General features: G+C 43.7%; 2 protein-coding genes across 5 annotated transcripts in view; one reads left to right on the top strand and one right to left on the bottom strand.

Annotated features, from left to right (window-relative positions):
* AACS (acetoacetyl-CoA synthetase) overlaps positions 1–12,738 on the bottom strand; it is a 41,951-nt gene extending 29,213 nt beyond the window's left edge. For 3 of the 4 annotated variants that reach the window (XM_074159495.1, XM_074159496.1, XM_074159497.1), the window contains exons 1-4: positions 12,449–12,566; positions 9,175–9,278; positions 4,542–4,662; positions 1,459–1,572 (exon numbers count right to left, since the gene is read on the bottom strand). In XM_074159495.1, coding sequence (XP_074015596.1) covers positions 1,459–1,572; positions 4,542–4,662; positions 9,175–9,278; positions 12,449–12,566 — 457 coding nt within the window. Of the gene's footprint in view, positions 1–1,458; positions 1,573–4,541; positions 4,663–9,174; positions 9,279–12,448 lie in introns of all 4 variants that reach the window. The other variant, XM_074159494.1, reaches the window with a different exon arrangement.
* Positions 12,739–19,345: 6,607 nt separating this feature from the next.
* Positions 19,346–23,379, top strand: BRI3BP (BRI3 binding protein). The gene is made up of 3 exons (XM_074159700.1): positions 19,346–19,557; positions 20,430–20,532; positions 21,133–23,379. The coding sequence occupies exons 1-3, from the start codon at positions 19,357–19,359 to the stop codon at positions 21,549–21,551; spliced, it is 723 nt and encodes a 240-aa protein (XP_074015801.1). The 5' UTR covers positions 19,346–19,356; the 3' UTR covers positions 21,552–23,379.
* The last annotated feature ends 675 nt before the right edge of the window (positions 23,380–24,054 follow it).

Below are 24,054 nucleotides of genomic sequence, written 5' to 3'. Positions count from 1 at the left end.
TCTTTACCATTTGACATACACAGAGGACAGGTAGTAAGAAACACTACACTGAAGTTCTAAGTACTTAAACTTTGTAGAGTGCAAGTTTTCCTATTCATTAGTTTGGTTTCAGACAAAGGCTGTAGCTGCTTAACAAGTTGTCACACATGAATCTGACAGTGTTAAGATTGAAAGTGGAGACAAAGTTAGAGCATCTTAACTTCATCTTTCAGACAAGCCTTCCTGATTTCGATACCCAATTAAAGATTTAGCTCTAATTCTATGTAAAAAAAACAAGGCACCAGCTGTGATAATTAAATGTTCAGTTACAAGTTCCCTATAGAACTCATACCATATGCATGAAAGATGAGCTCTTGAGTATATTTTAATTAATTTAATACTATTTTAATAAAAATAGTAATGCATAACGTTCTGTCTCTGAAGACATGGGTTGGAGTTTGTAACATGCAGAAAACAAACCAAACAGTTTCATCACTTTGGGTTTGCATCATATAAGAATTTACACATACTTAGGATAATGGCCAAGTATTGCTCAAAGAAGACAGGATTCCAGTAGTAAGATTGATCTGCACATCAGAACTACCAGGTAGGAGTCAAGGAGCTTCAAGGATATTGCAGTTTTGACTTGCACCACGATGACAAAGCTAAAGAGTGTCTATTACAGAGCACATGAAGTATGGAGATGAAGTGGCTCAGCTGGAAGATCAAACCCAGCAATTTAGGAATAAATGGACTGAGGCCAGCAACTCCTTTTTATGCCTGGACTGTATACTGTCCAGGCTGTTCAGAAGACAAAAAACCCATTTATATACAAAAATCCACATGACCATCTTATGACAGAAAATATTACTCTAGAAGTTTTTGTGAGTTACTGAAAGGATCACAGGGTTTTAACTACTGAACTCTGCATTGGTGTGACTTGAACACTTACGGCTCACCAGCTGTTCACTATCACCATTCTGCAAGACACTACTCCCAAAAGCACTGGTGGCAGAAGGTAATACAAGTCCATTCCTCAAGAACTGCAGTTTGCAGGGCATCATATTACCTGGGGCTGTAGGGTCAGTAACTGCCAGCTGGCACAAGAATAACCAACCTGAGACTGTAATTTCCAAGATTGCCCCCATGTCAATCTGCCAGACCTTGTGAGCCAAGGCTCAGCTAGATGCAAAGTCTCCATCACTTCCGCTTCCATGGAATGCTTATGAAGCAGACCTTAGTGAAGCTATGAATGAGATATTTTTTCTTCCCCCTCCAGTGCTAGAGAACTCACAGGCTAATCCAGGCTCCTTCCCTCTAGAAGCTTATTTTGTACAAATGTAAATATAGCAGCATAAGAGCTTTTAGAATGTTTCTGTGAAATAGTATTTCATATTCATGTTTCTATAACCTTGACTACTCACTTGCTTATTTCGAGAAAACTTCACCTTCTGTCCTTTAAAAAAAAAAGTTACTCACCCACAACTCTGTCTCCTACTTTTACTCCCATCTTCCTCATGGCTGCAGCATACAAAGCTACAGCTTGTCTCAGTTCTTCAAAAGTAACTTTTAAGATTTCTTCTTTGCCTTCCTCTGAAGAAAGAAGATTAAAACAACCAGTCAGAAATTATGCACTTGCAACATAAGTAGAGTCTAGTACAAACAACTAACTCTAGAAAAATACAAAGCAATTTTAGGAGAAGAGTTTCCACTAGAAATTAGGCTTTTTGCTTTTCAAGTTCCTCTTGTTATACTAAGTTTTAATTTTTAATGTGAATCGAGTATTAATCAGTAGTATCCATTCAGCAAGCACCAGGGCATTTTTAAAGACAGGAACACACATCTGCAAAAATGCAAACTACTCACTGGCAAAAGGTGTGTTCTCAAAGAGCAGTCATGATAAATAGATTGCACTCGCCAAGGCTACTTTCTTACATGGAAAGAACAACCTCATTTTCCCTTTCTGCTCAATTTTCTTATTAGATCTAGGAAGCAGCAGCAAGGTGCCAGCTTTAGGTTTTATTACAACAAGTCACTGTTGACTAGAAAATCATGCACATATAGTTAACTAAGGTCTGACTTTCAATATGCTTTTTAAACATCTGCATTTGCCAACATACCACAAAGCAAACAAACTAAACTGGACTCCACCTCTGAAAAGATCTGCAGGGTGTTTTCATTTTTGTACTGAATGTCAGATGTTACATAAGCTGTTAATAAATCACTTGTGAAACAAAATGAACAAATCTAAGTGTTATGAAAGGCAAAGTTTGTCATCTTAAAAGGTCCCTTCCTGTACTTCCTCAGTGGCACTCCTGCAAACTAGTTGGCCTGTCCTGGTTCCAGTATCCAGCACTTCTTATGAAAACACCTATGCCAAGAATGTCACAAAAGTGTACTGCATGCCTGGTACAGCAGGTCCGTACAAAACAGCTACCATCAGTTTGATTTCCTTAGGCAGGGAACAGTATCTTTACTCTTTTGCCTTCTTAGGCTTCTATCCCAGTAAATTTAGACCTACATGGAGCAAAAGAGCAAGTTGTGATGGGAAATAACACAGAAGTCAATGTGACATGTAGTTTCTCAGCTGAGCAGGGACCACTGACAGATTCTATGTTCCCACAGAAACACAGAAAATCGGATTCTGATCTTGCACCATGATTAAAGCCCCAAGGAGAAGGGAGTCACAAATAAAAGATTCAGTGGGAGCCAGTGACAAGTGAAATTGTTTAGTAGAGTTACATTTACATTCCAGTACTCTATTACACCCACATTGCTCCCACAGAATCATCCCCAGTGAGCTCATGAATCTGAGACAGGTTCCCTGAACACCACTATGACCTAACAGTGAGGGGTTAACAAAAAATACCCTGACTTAAGAGATCTTAAGAAGATTAAATACAGAAGGTCATGAAAAGATATGCAGGTGGAAGTCTGTTCACTGCAGAGAAGTGCGTTCACTCCAGGACTGATACAGCATTCAACTGGAAAGTAAGTTTACTCCTGCTGGTATTATCACTTGTGATAATGTGACACAGAACAGTGAGTCTCTGGTACACCCCATGACTTCCTAACAAGAAACATGATCTACAGGGACAATGTAATCACATGTCAAATTAAATTCACTAGGTTGATAATAACTCCTTCAATAATTTGAACTGAAAGTATTTAACTCCACTTTTTCCACAAGTTGCATGTTTAGCTTTTAACATTAACAAATCAATCATGTCAATTCTACATATATTTAGAGTTGACTTACTAATCAGCATTTGGCTTTTAGTTGTTGCACAAGATGTACTTAACTACATTGATTTTTTTTTCCTCCATTAAATAATACATAAGAAGCTTTTCTAATGATCTCAAAATTTGAAAGTGATGAGTTCATCAGTTTGAAGCCAGCGTTCTGTTACAAGCCTCATTTCTATCAGATTTTACCAGATCGATTCTTATTACACCAAAACTGGGTCACAGATTTTTCCCATTCTCTCTGAACTGATAGTTGATTTATATATATGTGATCAGAGAGGTTTCTTTCAATACCTCTAAGCAGTAAAATGCAACTGATAAGTATTTCTTCTTCAGCAGTAAGCTTACAGAAGATGATTCTATTGTCACATTGCTTTTAAACAGTTATCAGAATAACAGTAATAAATATGTAATCCAAAAACTGATCTCCATGCATCAGAAATCAGAAACTAAGACTTTTAACACCTACATGATCAATCCATAGTTCTGCATAATTTTCTCTGCTAATGAGCTGTAAGACTGCATTGTTTATTGTTAAGCTATTAAGCAGCATGACCACTTGGTCAGGCTTATAAGGATTAGGTCCAGCAGAAGGGAAGCTCAGAACACAACTCCCTAAGGAAGCACTCACACCTGCACAGAAGCTAATCCCATCTAACAGATTAAAATAATTTTTTTAAGTTACCAAAGTCAGAAGATGTAGGGCTATTATCTTAACATTACCATCCTCACTCTGGGTATACCCAGATTTTACTAGACTTAAATCTTCTCCAGTATAATAAAAAAATTAAGACTGAGCTGTAGCATCCCAGAGAAGTGAAATTCCAAGTCTTCCATGCACGTAACCATCCTTCCTTTCTGTATCATCAAAAGCAGAGTTACTCCTACTTATGCCCCACATAGCCCTTAGTATTCCTAAGACAAAAGGCATAGGAAAAAGGCAGGAAGAGACAGCATCAAGCAGCACTGCCAAAATTCTTCCTGAAGGCAAGTATAGTGTTCATGACAGATGTGAAGTAACAGCATCACTCAGTATTTGAGCTAAACACAGCATGATCTCCACTATCTTGATGCAGTTAAGCACATTCAAAGAAAACTTCAGTTAGTTTGCCAAAGACTTTAGTATTATCTACATTCCCAGAGCATGTTTTTCTGGGTTTTGCAGAGCTGTACCATAGATTCTGCAGAATTACTGACTTTATTTTCTTTTATCCTCACCCAAGCCAGTTTATTTCGAGGCTTCATAAAAAGCAGAGCTGTTTTAAGGCCTAGTCCTGTGAACTATAAAGAAATACAAGCCATTAATTCCTTCTTACTTGCTGCATACAGTGCAATCTTGTCATTGTCCTTGTGCTTCAGAAGGTTTTCTGCATAGTTCAGACGGCTACCTTTAAACCATTCCGGGACATCTGCAATACTTTTGGATGTATCAACCACCTGAAAAAAAAAATAGTACATTCCTGGAAAACTGTAATATAACTTCTTTTTAGGAGTATTGTACAGAAATCAGCTACTTAATTCTGAGCTCTTTATACACTCTATTAGGCAAGAATCATTTCTCCCAGCTTACAGACAGCAAGCAGACATTAGATCCTATAATTACAGGGCTGGAAAGATTAATTGTTTTTCAACTGTTACAAGCGAAGACATCATTACAACAAAACTAAGAAAGAGTTCCTTGCCAACAGTTCTACCTTGGGACCAGCCTTAAACACACAAACTAAGCAAACCACTATGACTACATCCAGACCACAAGATACACACAAACCAGTGCACACTGGTGTTTTGCTTCTGGGAACATCCTGAGCAGGGACTGAGCTACAGCATATTGCAGCTCTACCAGCCCATACACTCCAGCCTCCCTCACAAAAAAAAAAAATAATCAAAGCATAAGAAGATGTGAGTACCCATTCTTCCCCAGCACAAGTCACAAGGAACTTCAACAATGGCAATTCAAATTAAGTCTAGACTAAGTGAATTGTGTAGTCAAATATAACTAAAGAGTTCAAGCTTTTTATTCTATTTTTCAGTACCAAGTTGCAGTAAGCATTTAAGTACTCCACAGCTTCATTCCGAATGCAGAAGTACTGCTAATGATCTCTACAACTAAAATACTGTATTACAAACCATGAGAATGCCCATTTCTACCATCCTTGATTAACTGTTTTCCAAAAAGAGGGTTCAACAACCCAATAAGCCCATATTAACTAATTCCTCACTTAGGACTAAAACATGCAAAGAATTGAGAAGTGCCATGAAAAGAAGTCAAAAATATGTTCGGCTGAACCAACTTCCTCCTATCTTAAACTAATTAAGCCTCAAAATATTAAATTACCCCTTGATAACTCACAGTTGAGACTATACCTTTACTAAGCAACAGGTAAAGAGCCCCTTACATTAGCCACAAAGGTACATAAATTCCTTCCAAATGGCCCACTGCTTAGAGATTCAGCTGCCCTGCAGCACATGTATTTTGTAACCTTTAAATTGGAACTTTATTTTATTAGTTGTGTTTTTGAAAGCTTCAGTTTATACCCTCAGGTACTCTCTCATGGGCAGCACGTTACAGAAACAGCATTCTGTAAAACAAAAAATGTAAGAAGTAAAAGGCTCTTCTGAAAGCCAGATAGAGCTCAAAATACCTCCCATTCCAGAAAACGTAGTATTTTTGTGCTTTGAGATGTGCAGTGTATGTATTAACGGAGACAATCCTAAAATTAATTTTTATAAAAGTAGTCAAAACTCATGTGGAAGTTCTCTACTGCATTATTTATTTCAAATTAATTTTCTAACATGGGAACCTGAGTATATTTCTCTGCTTCTAACAGTTAGAACCAAGTTATAGCATTTACAATTTATCAACTCAGGCTGCAGAAATATTTTTTTAATACCAACATTAATTACTGCAGTAATTAGAAGCCACTCTTTAAACTGACTCATTACTGACTTTCTTAGCTTCAAGAAAAGTGAACAAAATGTTTTCAACACTTTCCAGGACAGAATCTAATGCAATTCTACCTTTTTCCTGAAGTAGAACACCCCTTCAAAGAGCTCCACTAGCACAAGGTGCTGGATTCACATACTTGATGCTCCATTATTTTCTACTCTGGTAATGCCTATGAGTCCAAGTTAAGCCCACTCTTTGGTAGCGGTATTTTGTTACATGAACAACCTCTCTCTCTCCCATAGAGGCAAGTTCTCAGCAAGCAACAGGAACTCAAGGTCTGCTAATTCAGTGGAAGATCCCAGCTAGATCCCACTTCCAGCAAGTCTATAAAAATGCAGAGCTTTGCAACAAGCCTTTCTCTTCATACAGTCCCAACAAACACTCAGCAAGTCTACAGGAAAGGGAAAGTGCAGTCTACAGTGCTGCTGACTGCAGTCCTCATTAAATGAGCAAGGCTTGACTCCTACTCACAGCAGCACCAAGGCATACAAGGCCTATTTGTGCAGTCAGGTGAACATGCCAAGTATCACCTGTACTGCCCTGCCACAAGCTCCTGTTCCACAATTGCTCTTCACAGCAGCTCAGTGACCACTTCCAAATTCTCAGTAGCTATGAATAAGCATCACATTAGCAGTATCTATCCTCTATCCTCACCTCTACTGCATTTCCCCTCCTTGCAGCAGTTTGCTGGTTGTGCTATAACCATGCATTATCATGCCCCAGAGATTCTGCTTACCCTAGGCAGAGTCTATACCTTTGAGAATGCATCTCATCATTACCATGAGACAGATAATCCTTGTCTTGCTGTGCTACATGGGATGTTCTGTATGACCTGAAGAGCAAAGCAGCATGGCTCATGAAAAGCTACAGAGCAGAAACCATCAGAATGCTCAACACAGCCCATCCACAGGGAACAGTCATCAGGTGCTTCTCGTAGCAAAAAGAAGCAAGTTTAGACTACATTCTTCATTCAAAGATCAACAGTTACTTGTAACTTGACATAGCAACACCACTGCTACCATGCCAGGATCGCTTTGTATACTGCAAATACCTTTGTTCTTTTCAGAAGTGATATGGATATCAATTGCTACAGAGTGACATGCGCTTGTCTACATCAAGCACTTAAAACCTTTACTAAGTTTAAATAATAGATTGGCTGCCTGTATATTTTTCCTTAGAATGACTTGTGAAAGTAGGAACTGTTTCACTGGCTGGGAACAAAGGAGTCAACTCTGGTTCATGAAAAGATTTGATTTTCCTCAAAGCATAATGCTTACTTCCAACAAGCAGCTGGGATCAAATCATAAAACACTTCAAACTTTCCAGCTCTTTAGCTACAACAGAACAGCTCAGTTACTCAGACCAGCCTTTCCTCCTGACATCTGAGATAAATGGACCAACAGTAAGGACTAACAGCAAGTCAGCTCTGAAGGTCAGCAAAGCTGGAGTCAAGCCTTGAAGCTGACACTACACTGACACTGAGGGAAAGTTAGAGGCAAACAGCAATGTCCATGAAGAGCAAGTCAAGTATCTTCTTCTGCAGAACTTGTCTATCAGATGACTCTGCCTCTCCTGTTAAGATCTTGCATCACAGCAAGACCATTCTGGAATGGGCATGCGGGGGGCTAGAAGCTCCCAAAGTAGTTTAGTTAAAGCCTTCCTAGACATCCCCATTTTCTTGCTGCTCATCCTCAGCAACATCCATTTCTAGACCACCATTGCCTGCTTCCGTCTCCCTTCCAGTTCAACAGCCGTTGGTGGTGTCTGGAGGGACAGACTTTCAGGAGTAACAGTCCTGTAAGGCAAGAGAACAAGAAGTTACTGTCCAGCTTGCTCAGTACAGATACAAGGATATAAAAATAGCTCTTCTGAACTGCTTGCTCAGGACAATTTACATTCATGTGGAAACTTAAAGATAGCCTTGTTAGCAGCACAGAATAAGTACAGAAAATAGACAGTATCCAAATACAACCTGGCCAGATTTTGAACTACCATCTATAGAAAAAATAAAAGATTAAGTGTTCACAGTCTTCAGACTACATACTCAAAAAGCATGGTAGTTATTAAATTCTTGCTGAATTCACTCTTTGAAAGGGTGGGTCACGTTAAGACACCTGAGTACTCAGTTTTGTTGTGGGAGGAACCACTTGATCTATCCCAGCATGCTACACAGAAATTTGTAAGATAGGAGACAGAAGACACTTACCAGTTCACTCTGCAGAACGGCCAGTACTCCACGTGTTCTTGGAACAGATGGCCTCCAGGGACTATGATACAAGTCCAGTCCTCTCTAAGACCCAGAAAGGCTCCTCTGCATCAAGCTTTTGAAGTAATTAGTCCATCATCTGCCTCAGATGGAAAACTGCAAGGTGATGTTGATATCCCACACCAGCACTGTACAAGGGCTCCAGCTTTGCCTTCCATTTGCAAGAGCTTCAAAGTCACCTTTCTCTCAAAGCAGCACTGTGGCATGGTCTGGTATTTCACCTGTGATTGCATTCAAATACTACCATTCCCTCAGAGATATTTCAAGCCTACATCTGATTGCAGAGACTTTCATAACTAGTTTTACAAAACTGGAGTGGAACAGATGTGCTTATCAGGTAAGCTGACTCAGGGAACATCAACGTGAACTTGACTGCATGCCAGTATTTACAAAATCAAGATAATATCCTACCAGCACAATCCTAAAGCAGAAGGCACTGTATTATTAGACTCCTCACAAGCAGCCAGGACTTCTAACAGATGTGAGAGCACATGACCACAAGGACACTACAGCAGAACCATTTAGGACAATAGAACTTGAGGATTTGACTGTCCTTTAAAGTGTACCAGCAACAGAACGCCACCAAGCACCACACAAGGAAATTCAGGACTATACACTTGACAGATTCTTGATGTCCCTTGCAAAGGTTCCAGGAACAGATCAAAAGATTGTTTGTAAAAATGGCTTATCTTTCCTTTGTCTTGCACTTGACTGCTTAGAGTAAATACTGACTTACCTCATCATACAGGCGAGAACATATGATGTTACTGTACTTCCAGAATTCTGCCCAGAAGTCTGAGTAGGATTCCACTGACCACTGGTATAAGTCATCGTAGTTGGCTAGAAGTAATAGACATCTGTTAGCATTATGCAAAGAACTACAGAAATTTAGACAAGCTACAATTAGAGACATCCCAGATAAAGAAAATCTAGAGCTAAAACAATGAGTAAGATAAAACTGATCACACAGAGTAGACACTTCTCTGTTCAAGACAAGTGACTATGGCATCAACAGAAATAGTCTACTATAACACCTGAACAGAGGGACCTTTTCTAATAACTCTGTGCAACATCTTCCTACTATCAGTGAAACTTAAGATTAGACAGTAGGACAGAGTCCTGCTCACTGACACTTCCACTCCCTATTTATCATCAACATGATACTTTCACACAGCAAAAGATAAACAAGTCTTCCTGACACAAGACATTTGGTCCCAGACTAGATCCATACAGCAGAGACCTCCAACAGCATGGTAATATGGAGATTAGATCCACTCATTATCTAACTGTAGTATCAACAGCACTGTTACAAAGGAAGCATGTATTATTCCTCAATAAATAAGGGATCTGACAGATTGCAGCTAACCTTTTCATGTTAAAACAGCATGAAGTGAAACAAGACGTTTACTAGCTAGATATTAAAACTATGACAAAAAAACATGGAAGCAAACCATTTAAGTCATACATGATTGTAAGACAGATGAAGTAACCTGAGGAATGCACACCAAAAAACCACAATTCAGTGAAATACTGAAATTCAGTGTGTGAAACAGCCTTAGGTATGACTAACTGAAGCTGATTTCTCATCACCAGCTTAAAAGTGACATTGCCAAGTCATGTCCATGCTGCCTGACGCTATGCCAACAACCAAATTAAATACGAGTATCTGCCACCAGTGATAGTAGTAAGCTTCCTGCTCTACCAACTGTGTTTCCTATTTGATGCTTTGAGCTAGACACTTGAAGTCTTTTTTCCAGTTATCTTTGGTTTGCCATGCTGTTACCAATCTGATTGCTTGAGAAGTCATCTTTGCATCCTCTTCCTATAAAGGAAGGCATCTTCCAGCTTTACAAGAGGAAAAAAAACATTTCAAAACTATCTCTACAGTGTTACTCACACTTGATCACCGCAGCTGTTTCCCCACCCAGTCTTTTCCTTCACATCTTAGTCCACTCAATCTTTTCTATCCATGGGATATTACCCTCTAGCTACTACTGAGACAGTAAAAGCAAAGGCAAAGACTCCTCTCCATAACTCAACTTTTGCCTACATATTTCCTCAATCTCAGCCTCCTACATACCCTTTTTAAAACTCCACCCAAGTTACTCTTCACTATTCTGTACACTGTACATCAGCTGGTGTGGGGATAAGACTTTACCAAAGGAAAGCTCAAGCTCCCATCTTCTCCTTCAAAAACCAGTTGTACCACATGCTCTAAATCATTTGATAAATGCAAAAAGCTACAAGTCACCACAAATTCAATTTCTTACAATAAGAACAGTTTGTTCTGCCTTGCCTACACAGTTTGTCCCCAAATGAGCTTTAACATGCAAGTCCTTCAGGGCACCAGCCTGTTATTCCAGCAATTAAACATCATATCTCACTACTGTATTTTCAGGGTTGGACAGAACCATGCTGTTTAAAGGGTTATATTGCTTTTAGCTCTCCTCAGTCAGTCCACATCTTGGTGTTACATAAAGAATCCATTCTTTGTTGTTGAATAGCACACACACCAATGAACATCAGTTCAGATCTAATGGAAGCTGACAAAGGTTTCTATATATGCACAGAAATCCACTTTTAACTGGAGACAGCCACTTAAAAATGGGGTGAAAAGAGTTCTTGTTGTTACAGCCCATAAACACGGGCAGCACATCTAAAACTTCTTTAGATCTTGATCATATGAGTATCAGTTATATGACATTTCTCCTCAGAAGTTAACTAAAATCCTGTAGGAACTTGCTACATATGTAGCAGGAGAGTTAGACACTATATATTTGTGTTCAAATGCGAAACCCCCAGCAGCCAAACTAATGACCTGCCTTGCCCACATATTAAATTCCCAATCAAGATGCACAATTGTTTTCCAGACATGAACTGCTAGAAGCACTAGATACATTGCTACTACTCCAGAACATCTCTGCTTGTACCACAGGCATTAATACCAGACTGACAAACTTGTCAGGCCACTTACCAAAACTATTCCCTCAATTCCTCAGACAAATGATTACAGCAAAGCTACACAAGCAACCTGGTCCCCAAATACTTAGGGAGAATGGACAGCATAGAACAAGCCAGTCAGAACTGGAGGGTACGACCCCCACATGCACTGAAGTCCACCTGGTTCATGGTGTGAATGAGCCCACACAACCATCACCACTGAATCCTGGTACCTGCAGACACCACCTCCAATGAGCAGTCATTGAAAAACAGAACAATCTGGGTTGAAAGACACCTCTAGAGCTCCAACCCCCTACTCAAAGCAGGGGTAAATTCAAAGTTGACAGGTTGTTTCTAAAGTCAGAAGGCTGCACACCTATTCACAGCCATATAGGTATTTCTGAATGAGCAGGAAGCAGAGCTTGAAGTTCAAGAGTTTAGGCAGATGCACAGCAAAAAACCTTAGCTTCCACCACTGAAGTAACTTATACATCACCTTTTACTTCCCAGCATACTTAAGTTACAGAGACACACTGTTCAAAATCAAAGATGAGATTGCAAATGCAGCCTTAAATCTCAAACACAGACGTTGTTAAAGCACGACATTAAGGCTTACCTTAACCTCACAGCTATGATGGCAGTGATTCCTCCTTCCCACACACCCTTAAAACATCGAGTCCCTTCAGTACTGCTGCTCTCCCCAGGAATCCCCTACAGGCCGGACCCCGGCCCTGCACAGGGGCGGTCAGGAGCACACAGCAGGTACCAATGCCGGCGCCGCCTGGGCTGACATCCAGCAGCAGCACCAATAACTGATAAAGCTGTTTGCATTTCCCAACAGCATGTACCTTCACGCTATGCGAGATGCTGTGCCGGCGGCCTCTGCATCAGGCACAGGCAGAGCATCACGCTGGCAGCCCAGACCACTCGAGCCCCTCAGGCCCCGGGGTGTGTCAGAGCACCTCTCTGGGTTAAGGGCAGACGGACGGACGCGGTAAGGCCAGCCCCGGGGAAGGGGAGGCTCACCAGCGCCCGAGGGCCTCCCCGCCCGCCCCCGGCCCGGCGCTCACCTAGGTGGAGCCCGCAACTGCCGGCCACGGCGGCGCGGAACCGATCCATGTGGGTGTTACGCTTCGAGTCGGGCTCCCACATCACCTGCGACTCCATGATCTCGGGCTCGCGGGACATGGCGGCGGCGGCGACAACGACGACAAACGATCGAGAGGAGCGGCCGTCCCTCCCGCGAGGCGCCCACACAACAGCCGCCTCTCGCGGCGCCTCAGCCCCGACTACGGGGCCCCTCCTCCGCGCGCAGCCCTTTAAGGGCCGCCGAGCCCTTTTTCGCCGCCTGCCTCACCCCGTAACCTTCCGCCGGAGAGAAAAGAGTGCCGCCGAGGGGGGCGGTGGGGCGGCCGGGGAGGGAGGGGCGGCTCCGCCCCCGCTGGCCGCAGAGCTGGGGGTCACCCGCCCTCGCCCCCCTCGAGAGAAGCGGGGGAAGGAGGGATGAATGAATGAATGGAGGCCCCTCCCGGCGGGCTCTCCCCTCAGGGACACCTCCCCCCCGCCAAGCGACCCCGAGGCAGATCCCCCCGCTCTCCGCCCTGACGGGAGCCCCGCGGCTTCCGCCCCAGCCCGGCGGCCCCGGGAACTCCTCTGTGAGGCTCTCCGCACCCGGGGTTAAAACCCACGGCTTCTCCTAGTTTCAAAACGGGAGGGCTGTTCTCCGGTTGGCAACCGCCACATCGCGACAGGTGATTCTAGGTGCGGCGCGGCGGCGATTACCTCCCTCACAGCGAGGCACGAGTCGCGGTGTGGGCCCGCCGCCTGTGTAAGTGTTAGTCTCAAGGTCACGGTTTCCCTTCGAATTCATAGAAGCCTTGACAAAATACGAGCTCGGCGGTAAACTGTACAGGCAGGCGGTGTAAATATGAAAGTAGAATATATGCTGTGAGGGCCGGAGCCCCTCTGCTGTGAGGACAGGCTGGGAGAGCTGGGGGGGGTTCAGCCTGGAGGAGGCTCCGGGGAGACCTCAGAGCCCCTTCCAGTCCCTAAAGGGGCTCCAGGAAAGCTGGGGAGGGACTCCTGATCGGGGACGGGAGCCATAGGATGAGGGGGAACGGTTTCAAACTGAAAGAGGGGAGATTTAGATTAGATATAAGGAAGAAATTCGTTGCTGTGGAGGGTGGTGAGACCCTGGCCCAGGTTGCCCAGAGAAGCTGTGGATGCCCCATCCCCGGAGGGGTTCAAGGCCAGGCTGCATGGGGCTTTGAGCAACCTGGTCTGGTGGGAGGTGGATGATCCTTAAGGTCCTTTCCAACTCAAACCATTCTATGATTCTATACATTATCATTGAATTCCAGTAGCAGAAAGATCTAAATGAAATTTACAGGAGGAATAATACTACTGTAGAAAATTTACAGGCAACATGATTTGAAAAATCTGTGTTTGCCTCAAGAAAGACTTTTAGATTTCATGTGTTTCTAAATAACTCTCTCTGGACAAGGGCCCGCAGAGGCTGAGGTGAAATCAGGACAAGCCAGCTGCTTTTCTGTGTCTTTCTTTGTCTTGGCAGCAGCGCTGAGGGGTCAGCCGAGGTGTGAAACCGCGATAAGGGAGCTCCGGTGCCCGAGCCGTTTCAGCGGTACAGCTGCCTGCGGTGGGGAAAACGAACTACCACAGGCAGCAAACCCGTAATGTCCCATTTTTACCTCACTCCCGTTCCACCCGTGCCGAGGCGCCCCACGGGCCGTGCCCCGCCGGGCCTCCCGCTCCCCTCCGCCAACCGCCACCGCCCCTCAGGCGCGGCGCGAGCGGGCGGCCCCGCTCTGCGGACGGATCCCGCGCGGAGCGCGGAGGCAGCGACGCCCGCGCGTCTGATTGGCTGCCGGGCGCCTGGCCCCACATCAGCCCAGGGCCCGCTCTCCTCAGGGCTCGGCTGACGGCGGAAGAGCTGACACCGTGTAGAACCAATCGGAAATGAGGTTTCTTAAGGCCTCTTCTCTCGTCGACCAATGAGCGACCGGATGAGAAGGAGGTGTGCCCAATCGGGGGGGTGCTCTCATGCGCCCGGCGGGCGGGCGTGGGGTCCCCTCAAGCGCTGAGGCGAGCCGGGCCTGGGCGCTTCGGCCGTGCCCAGATTTCCGTTTTTAAGGTAAAAAAGCAGCTGCGAAACATCAGCTTTCCTCCACCCAAAGCACCCCGTGCATCTAAGAAAGAAAATGCGCAGCCAAATCACCTGAGAAGGGACCCAAAAAAATTCTTTCACTGAGCTGAAGCGTAATTTAAAACAGGCTGACCCACTTACTGTTCCAGCAGGAAGGGGCACGCTGGGGATTTGGTGATAAAACTTGGGCTTTTAGGAAAGCCTGGCAGACCTTCTCATTTATTAACAGCAGTTTTACTATTTCATCCTTTATTTAGAATGGTTATGCCTCCATGTTCCTCACCCTCAGTCTGGTTTTTCCTCCTCCAAACCATTTTTTTCTTCTTTCAAAAGTGACTTCGGAAAAACGTGAAGAAAAAGAAGGAAAATTAAATAAGCCTTTAATGAGAATATGAGCATTAAGAGCACTGTAGTGACTACTAAAAATAGTTTGGAGACTAGATTGGAATAGCTGGAGGAAAATAACCTGAATAAGATTAACTGGAACTGACCATTTTCAAATCTTTTTAATCCTTGCTTTATACCTATTAATGCTAATAATAGGTTAAAAATTAAATCGTGTTTTCTGTTTTAGATTAGATTAGAGGCCCTTCAAAAGGTGCTTCAGAACCAATTAACAGTAGCAATGATAATGATGGCACTACCTCGTTTGTGGTCTATGAGGTAACTAATCTGCAGTCGGCCTGTGAAATTAAAAGGAGTGATGAAATGCATGGGCCTGTGAGATAAAAGTTTCGTAATAACACCTCACGGCAATCTGTGCAGTGTGCTGAGGCCTGACCATGATCCATTGATCCAACACCTGGTTTAGGAAATCTAAAGATTTTGGAAAGCTTTTTAAAATATGCTATATTTAGAGTGGCCACCAGCTGGTTAATGAGTCTGCATAAGAAATAGAAACTTCTGGTTCATTTGACATCCATGATCTCCGCAACCTCTACATGTCGTTAGGAGTAGAACTAACCAGAATTAAAATCAAAAGCATTTGCAGAAAGGGAAGAAGAAGGAAAAAGAAAAAGAAAAAGAAAAGGAAAAAGAAAAAGAAAAAAAAAGAAAAAAAGCAGTGACACATTGCAAGGAAAGCCTCACAGAGCTAGCAGCAAAATATGAAAAGGCCTAAAATGACAAGAGGTCATAAAGTGATCAGCTATGACAAATTGAGGCTGTGAGATGAAGTAAAGGTAGAAAAATAAGGGTCAGTGAGGTTAAGGAGTGGTCCACAGTAGCATCAGTTGGCTTTCTTTAAGACTATGCCTTTTTTTCAGCATGAAAATGATTTAAATTGAGAGAACCCTATGATCTGCTAAAATTTTGACACCTAGAAGTCCTCAATTTATTCTATATACTGTTCAGATTGTTGTTAAATCCCTGTATCAGAGTAAGACATCTTACACAGTTTCTAGTTCAGACCAGGAAAAAGGAAAGTACACTCACGCTTCTTCTGTACGCTGGTACCCTCATCAGAGGATCTTTCTAGAAACCTCACAGTTGTCCTAATTAAAAAGTTCACTGTGGTTGAGATCAATATTTCATGCCATGATGCAATGTATTCTTTGAGCAGACGCGATTTCATTTATTTAAACGAGAAGGGTGAAATACTGCGTAATTTCATAAGAGCTATGGATTTGGAGAGACGAACGTACCTGAAATAGGCTCATTGAGACAGCTCAGGAAATCAATTAAATACCAGGGAAGATTCCCAAATTATCCTGACCTCATATGAAGGACAACCCTGAGTGCAGGCTTCCAAAGGCAGCCGCTAAAATAGGCCTCTGAGCCTCTGTAAAGAACGATGGAAAGAAACTACAAGCACTTTGCAGGAGTGATTTTGAGGGGATCCCACGATGGAAACTCATGTAGAGAAATAGGAACGTCCCCAAACTGGCAGAAACAAGACCCATCGGACCAGAAACAGCACAAGGGGGACCCAGAGAAGGCAATGCCAACTGGAAGCAAATGGAAGAATTCTAACTGGCACAGGAAATAACACTCCTGACAGTTAATTACATTGCAGTCGTCTTTCTGTACCGCAAGGTTCTCTACCTGCAAGAAATGCCCCAGAAGTGGACACTTTGCTGCGTGCTGGGAGTCAAGGCCCCGCACGACACTGAGGGCAGATAACCAGAAACCTCACGAGAACCTCAAAAATACCCATCATCAGTTACCAGCCCATTTTGGAAGAGTATGAGATAGACTTCAGAATGTACACAGGTATTAACATATCAGCACTTTCAGGACCCCATTAAACGAGAATGAAAGCACCGCTTATAAATATATAAAGAATCTACATCCTACTGAAATCAAGTAAGATCCTAAGTACCTTCCTGGATCTGGGCCCAACCCTTTCAGGGCCAAATATAAGTAAATGCTAGAAGGTCTAGGCCATTCTGCTAAATGTGAAAATAAGTGTTTTGGCCAGACTCAAACTGGGAAAAAGGCCATAATAAGATGTCTATATTGTAGATGCCTACTCAACTGCTCAGCTACTGGGATTAGGCTCAGCCACAAAGTTTAAATGTCAAGGACACAGTACAAAATTGGAAAGAGATACCTCAAGTTTTTCCAGTGACTGGAAGAGCTACCAGCTGGGCCCCACACTGCAGGAACTTCCCAGGAAGGGCCAGGAAAAGCAGAGCTCTGCCCTGTGATGTTCAGAGCAGAGATCCTAAGAGGTGCACAGACATGGTCATGGGCCGCCTACACCTTCCCAAGCACAACGAAGAGCTCGGGGGTGGGGTGTGTGTCTGGATCCCCTGTGCCTTGAAGGTACTGTTGGGCAATTTAGCAAACATTTTCTGCCCCAGCTCACGTCATCGCTCGGCACAGAATCCACAATGCAAACCTATGGATCTGTGTTTATGTTGCCATCGTTGTGTTCCTGTCTTGTCTAACTGAGGCTCCTATCGATTAACGATGAACCAGAACGTGCTCTGAAGGCAATAAAGCACTTTTCTATCTCCTGGGGATTCTTACTTCACTCTGCTAACATCCTGGTTGGGTTTCACTAGCCAGAAGGAGCTGATAACATTGTCTAATCTATACTTCCCAACTGGTCTTTTGTTAGCATAGTTAGTCAGGAAAGATTAACCTAAAACCTGTCAGAAGAGGGAGTCACACCATTAAGCGTGCTGAATTTCGACATACACATCTGAGTCAGAGTTTCTCAAGGGTAAAGACACAAGAGTCCTTCAGGATCCCTTGACCTGAAGCTGATAGTGTACTGCAAAGATAGATGTCATTTTTTGACATTAGACTTCCATATTCCCTTTGTCATTTGCAGATTGCACCCGGGAATCTCCTTGGAGAGGGATACCCATGCGGGAAAGGCAGCTCACTGTGCGCTCTGTGAAGGTTGTGACGGGTCTCGAGAGCCCAAATGGGCAGCTGAAGGATCGAAAAGCTCCACAGGAGAAGATCCGGGGGCAGAGAAGTTGATGATGAGTTGGCAACGTGCCCTTGCAGCGAAGAAGGTAACAGCATCCCGTGCTGCGTTAGCAAGAGCGTCGCCAGGGGGTCGAGGGACGCAGTCCTTCCCCTCGGTTTGACACTTCCGAGACCACGTCTGGAGTAGCGTGGCCAGGTTTGGGCTCCACGCTGCAAGAAGGGTATTGATACTGGAGCCCATCCAGCGGAGGTCACTGAGCAGGGCAGGGGACCGGAGCACAGGGTGTCCGAGAGTGCTCGGAGAGGGCAAAGGTGAGACCTGATCTCTGCCTACACCCACCTGGTGCAGGGACAATGGAGACAGAACCTTCTCGAAGGTACGAGCTGATGGCAGGAGAGTCGACGTCCCTCCATTGAGACGTGGGAAATTCCGATTAGAAAGTAGGGGGAAAAAAATTTGCCAGGTGGATAATTAAATATAAAATGTAGCCTGGAACAGGCTAAATACTGTGACAGGTCAAATACTGGAAGAGGTTAAATATTGGGACTGGTCAGTACAGGAAAGACTTGGACCTGTTGGAGCAAGTCCAGAGGAAACCACGAAGATGCTCCAAGGGCTGGAGCCCCTCTGCTGTGAGGACAGGCTGGGAGAGTTGGGGTTATTCAGCCTGGAGAAGAGAAGGCTCCGGGGAGACCTTAGAGCCCCTTCCAGTCCCTAAAGGGGCTCCAGGAAAGCTGGGGAGGGACTCTTGATCAGGGAAGGGAGTCATAGGACGAGGGGGAACGGTTTTAAACTAAAAGAGGGGGGATTTAGACTAGATATTAGGAAGAATTTTTTTACGATGAGGGTGGTGAGACACTGGAACGGGTCAGGTGGTAGATGCTCCATCCCTGGAAACATTCAAGGTCAGGTTGGATGAGACCTCCTGTCCAGTCTGAATCTCCCCTGTTTCAGTTTAAATTGAGAAAAACTGAGAAATAAATTCGAAAATTAAAAAAAAAAAAAAAAAAAAAAAAGAATTACTCAATTCCTTAAACACACTTTAAGACTTAGGAGCCGTGAGTAGAATTATAATTCATGAAAGAAGAATTGCAGACCATTCGGAAGTCCTTCGGGGAGGGGGGAATAAAAAAATATAACTCTAGCTGCTTTTGAACTCTGCGAATCGTAAATTTACTTAGCACGATTGTCCTTATTCTAGGTGTTTGGGCCTGCAGATTGTTGGCAGGATTTAAAAATGCGCTTTTATCAGTGCTTTTTTTTTGGGGGGGGGGGGGGGGCGGTGCGGGGGGGTGGCGGTGCACTCTGCGAGTGCACCGCCCCCCCCCGCACCGCCCCCCCCCCCCCCGCCCCGGTCCGAGGAGGAGGTTTGCGGCGCGCCCGCTAGGTGGCGCCATAACGGCGGGCGGCGCTGCCTGGCGCGGGCGGCCATGGCGGCGGGGAGGCTGCCGGGGCTGTCGCTGCTCCTCCTGGTCGTTTTGCTGCTGGGAGGAACGGAGGGACCCGGTACCGTTTGGGCAGCCCGGAGCCGGGGAGCCGAGAAACAAAACAGCCTCCGCCGCGCCGCCAGCGGCCTCTACCAAGGCGTCAGCGGCCTCTTCGGCGAGGACAACGTGAGGGCCCTGCAGAAGGTGAGCAGCCGGCTGCTTCCTCCCACCGCCCCCCCCACCCCAACCCCGCCGCTTCCCCATCCCCGTTCCCTTTCCCTTCTTTTCCCTCCGGGGGTGACCGGGAGGTTCTGTGAGGCAGAGCACCCCCGGGAGGCCGTCCCCGGCCGCCGGTGCTCGGCGCTGGACCCGCAGCGGCCTCGTCTCCTGTGCGGGAGCAGTGCTGTGGGGAAGAAAACAGGAGGCGAGGCTTGATGTGGAACAAACGGGGGGAAAAAAAAAAATAATTAATAAATCTCTAAATAAAGGTTGTTTCGGGTGAGGGAGAACCGCTGTCGGTGAGGAGCCCTCCGACTGAAACGTGGTCTCTGCATCAGCAGAGCATCCTCTGTAGGGCCACATGTGAACTTGCAGGATATAAAGCATGCAGGCAGACCGACCTATACATTCCTCTGCTCCTTCTTTCTTCAGCCAGAAGGAAGAAATAATACTGTTAAATTGTCCTGTAAATGCATTTGAGACATTTGGGGCTGATGCCGGGGTCATCTTTCAGTTGCTGGCTAAAACTAAATCTCTGCTTTGCTTTACCAATGTCCATTGCTAGTAACAGTGTCTGCTTTAAACTTCAGAACGATGGTAAAACTGATAAAGTGCATTTTTAAATCCTGCCAACATATAAATTTACATGCCAAAATACCTAGAATAAGGATAATTGTAATAAGTAAATTTATGATTCACAGAGTTAAAAAGCATTTAGAGTTATATTTTTTCCCTGGAGGACTTCAAAATGGTCTGCAATTCTTATTTCATGAATTATAATTTTCATGACTACTAAGTCTTAAAGTGTGTTTAAGGAATTGAGGATTATTTTTTTAATTTTCAATTTTATTTCCCAGTTTTTCTCAAGGTTGACAGAAAGGTTTGTGAATGGGGTGGATATATTAATGGACACATTCTGGAGAATATGGACTGATTTGTTAGATGTTCTTGGAATTGATGGTAAGTATAATGCCTGTTAACTCTTGAACTTTATCAGCCTGTATCAATGTTTAAAAGCATAGGCTGAGTGGGAAAATAATTATGTTTTATCAGGCTGCATTAAACATCGACCCATGGTATCTCTATCTGCTTCACATGGCTTTGATTTTGCTATCAGTACCATCAAACAAGAGGACTAAAACCAGCCATTCCATTTCTTGGTATCATCATTAAATGGATGCTCACAGCCTGGAACAGTGTGCGGAAATAAAGGAGGACTAGAAGAAAGAAGGGTGCAATTGAGAGCCGTTAGAATATAACTTTTACAAACAAGGATCTTTAGTCTCAATGTAAACTTTGACCTTAGGCCCTACAGTAGTTTGTCTTTGAAGAATATTTAGCACTGCTGGTTTGAAGGAATTAATTCGATTGCATCACTGGAGCTGAGCCAGTAATATGAAGAAGGTCCATCCAGAACTGGATGAACTAGCTTCACCCCTTATTTTAGAAAGCACAGTTGTGACCCCACTGCATGACCCTTTGAAGCTGCACTTGCATTTTTACCCTTATCACTTTGGCAGGCACTCATTAATATTCTGTAAATTTTCCTTTGTTTTTCAGCCTCCAACTTGACTCATTATTTCAGCCCAGCAGCAATTGCCAACAACCCGACCCGTGCTCTTCTGCTGATCGGTGCCATTTTACTTGCCTATTGGTTTTTATCTCTCTTCCTTGGATTCTTCTTCTATCTCCTGCACATGCTGTTTGGTCGCTTTTTCTGGATTGCGAGGGTTGCCCTTTTCACTCTCTCATGCGTGTACATCCTCCAGAAGTATGAAGGTGACCCAGAGCACGCAGTCCTGCCTCTCTGCTTTGTTGTAGCAGTCTACTTCATGACGGGGCCGGTTGGATTTTACTGGAGAAGAAACAGCAACAGCAGCCTCGAGGAGAAGATGGACCACCTGGATAGTCAGATCAGACTTCTGAACATACGTCTTTCTAGGGTGATTGAAAACCTGGACAGAGGCGGTGACCAGTGAACCAGCCCCTATAGACCACTCTACACCAGCTCTAGGAAATTCCTAAGCACTATCGCATTCGAAGTTACAAAGCAACAAAACGTCACATGGTAAAAAGTGGGCAAAGCTATAACTTTTCATCATGTGTGAGACTAATTTATCTAGATTATACACTCAGCCATTATACTTGTAGGAAGGAAAAAACACATTTAAAAATCCAGCTGTATATTCAGAGAGTTTTATCCAGTAATAGAATTTTCTCAGTAGATAAACGCTTACTTTTACAAGCATTTAAAAACATCTTTTGTAAAGTTTTTATAAAAGCAAATTGAGTAGTCTTTCAAATATTGAAATTGAGCTAAAGATATGCAAATCTGAGACTTAAAAAGTTAAAAAGAAAAAAAAAAATAATCTCAAGCTACTAAACACTTCCATTGAGAAGTAACTGCTGTGGGTCCACTTTTTTTTTTTTTTCAGAGTTGTGAATGTTTTTGTTTTATTGTTGGCTTGTTTCATTGCCTTGAAGTTGCCTTTCATAGAGTATCAGATGAGGAATTTTCTGGTATCCAGGCCAAAAAATTCGCACCATAGCTTTTAATAGGAGGTGGGGAATAAGGGAGAAGGAAGATTTCATAAATTTGAAGTCCTTAAATGCCAGTCCAATATGAGGAATTGAGAAGTGCACGTGTGGCATTATTTCATTGCATTTCATCTTGAGAACTTCAGTTTGGTGTCTCATAGGAAATCTCTTTTAGGAAATTGACACAAAAGGAAGAGATACAGTGTGGCAAATTGTAATTCATAGTTGATCTTCACAGTTGAGCATTTGCCAAGCCTAAGTGCATAGAATGAAACATGATTTTTAATCTCAGGACCCACGTACTTTCTCAAAAGAGGCAGCAGTTAAAACTCTTGCAGATGTATTGTTGCTTAAAGCTTTCTCAGGACCAATAAGCAGCAATAAATTATCTTCAGGAAGATCTGGATTTTAATAGTTTTATAGGAGCTTTTTGCTTAAGTCTGTGTCCTCACTATATTGGGCTTGGGTGAAAGTGAGTCACATTATGAGAAGGGTGTATTGAACGGTTGCAGGAGCTTTGAAGCAATTTTATTCTGAAGGATTCTGTGTATTTGTAACTTTAGGATTATCTAGCTTGGTAGACCGTCACTGGCTTTGTAAGGTTTGCTGAAAAGCATTGAAACAAAGGGAACCTCAGGGAAGAAAGCGGGAGAAGTGGTGCCATTGCTGGTGAGGGGTCTGGAGAGTAAGCCTTATGAGGAGAGGCTGAGGGAGCTGGGGTTGTTCAGTCTGGAGAAGAGGAGGTTGAGGGGAGACCTTATTGCTTTCTACAACTACCTGAAAGGAGGTTGTAGAGAGGCGGGGGTCAATCTTTTCTTCCAAGTCACAGGCTATAGGACAAGAGGAAATGGCTTCAAGGTGCGCCAGGGAAGGTTCAGATTGGACATCAGGAAAAATGTTTACACGGAAAGGGTTATTAAGCATTGGAATGGGCTGCCCAGGGAAGTGATTGAGGCACCATCCCTGGAGGTATTTAAAAGACGGGTTGACATAGCGCTCGGTAACATGGTTTAGTGATGGGTTGTTGTTTTTTTTTTGTTGTTGTTTGTTTGTTGTTTTTTTTTATCAGAGTTAGGTTGATGGTTGGACTAGATGATCTTAAAGGTCCCTTCCAACCTAGACAATTCTATGATTCTATAATTCTATGATATAAAAGGGGGGAGGGAGGGGCATCTGAACCGTAGTGATGAGCACAGTATCTAAACCACCAGAGGTCAAATGGACCACAGCTGAAGAACCACATATTCCATAGTGTCTAAACGAACAATTAAAGAAAAAAAAAAAAAAAAAGAGGAACAAAAATTGGTCTTTGATAGGGACTGGCTAAAAAGGAAGGGGAACAAATACGAGTAGGTGCTGTTGCTTTGCCCGCAAGTGCCGGCTCCAGGGGGCCGGGCCGTGGCAGCCGAGCAGAGCCGGGCGCTTGGTCTTCGGCTTCTTGTTTCGTTGGGTAGAGCTTTTGTTGGGTGTGACACCTAACTGAATGTAACTGGGGGGTGACTTTATTTTTTTCTTTATGCCGAAGCTTAATGCTCTTAAAATGTGTGTTACATGCCTAACCTCTTTTGGTCTGCGTGTGACATTGACATGAGGGATTCTTTTAAACTCCATGTTAATGGCCTTTACTCCAGACTGTGATCACTTAAGTTCAACACGGTTGAAGTTCATATGCAGCTGGCACTGTTGTAATCCATTTTAATTTTTTATGTCACCTGTAAATCCCCCTGCGCCCCGTTTTTCAAGAAATGCATATTTGGAGTTGCAAAGTAACTGCTTTTCATAACTGAAAATCTTTCCCATGAGCAGATAAGTGCTATGGCAACAAACGGGCCGCTTTGCAAAGCTGAAAATGTAAACTGCTGTATATTCCTTTTTACAGCTCCTTTACCATAGTATTACAGAGTCTTCCCTGTAAACTCAGTTTTCCTCGCTGTTGTGCACAGA

This window comes from Numenius arquata, chromosome 16 (assembly GCF_964106895.1).
Source record: "Numenius arquata chromosome 16, bNumArq3.hap1.1, whole genome shotgun sequence".
Taxonomy (NCBI): Eukaryota; Metazoa; Chordata; class Aves; order Charadriiformes; family Scolopacidae; genus Numenius; species Numenius arquata.
The sequence above is the reverse complement of the archived record's forward strand: the minus strand, read 5'-3'. Positions and strand labels throughout refer to the sequence as shown.

Excerpts from the sequence above, each read along its gene's own strand:
- BRI3BP (XM_074159700.1), top strand. The coding sequence starts at position 19,357 with ATGGCGGCGGGGAGGCTGCCGGGGCTGTCGCTGCTCCTCCTGGTCGTT. Across the intron at positions 19,558-20,429 it reads ACGTGAGGGCCCTGCAGAAG|TTTTTCTCAAGGTTGACAGA; the intron begins GTGAGCAGCCGG and ends TTTATTTCCCAG. Across the intron at positions 20,533-21,132 it reads AGATGTTCTTGGAATTGATG|CCTCCAACTTGACTCATTAT; the intron begins GTAAGTATAATG and ends TTTGTTTTTCAG.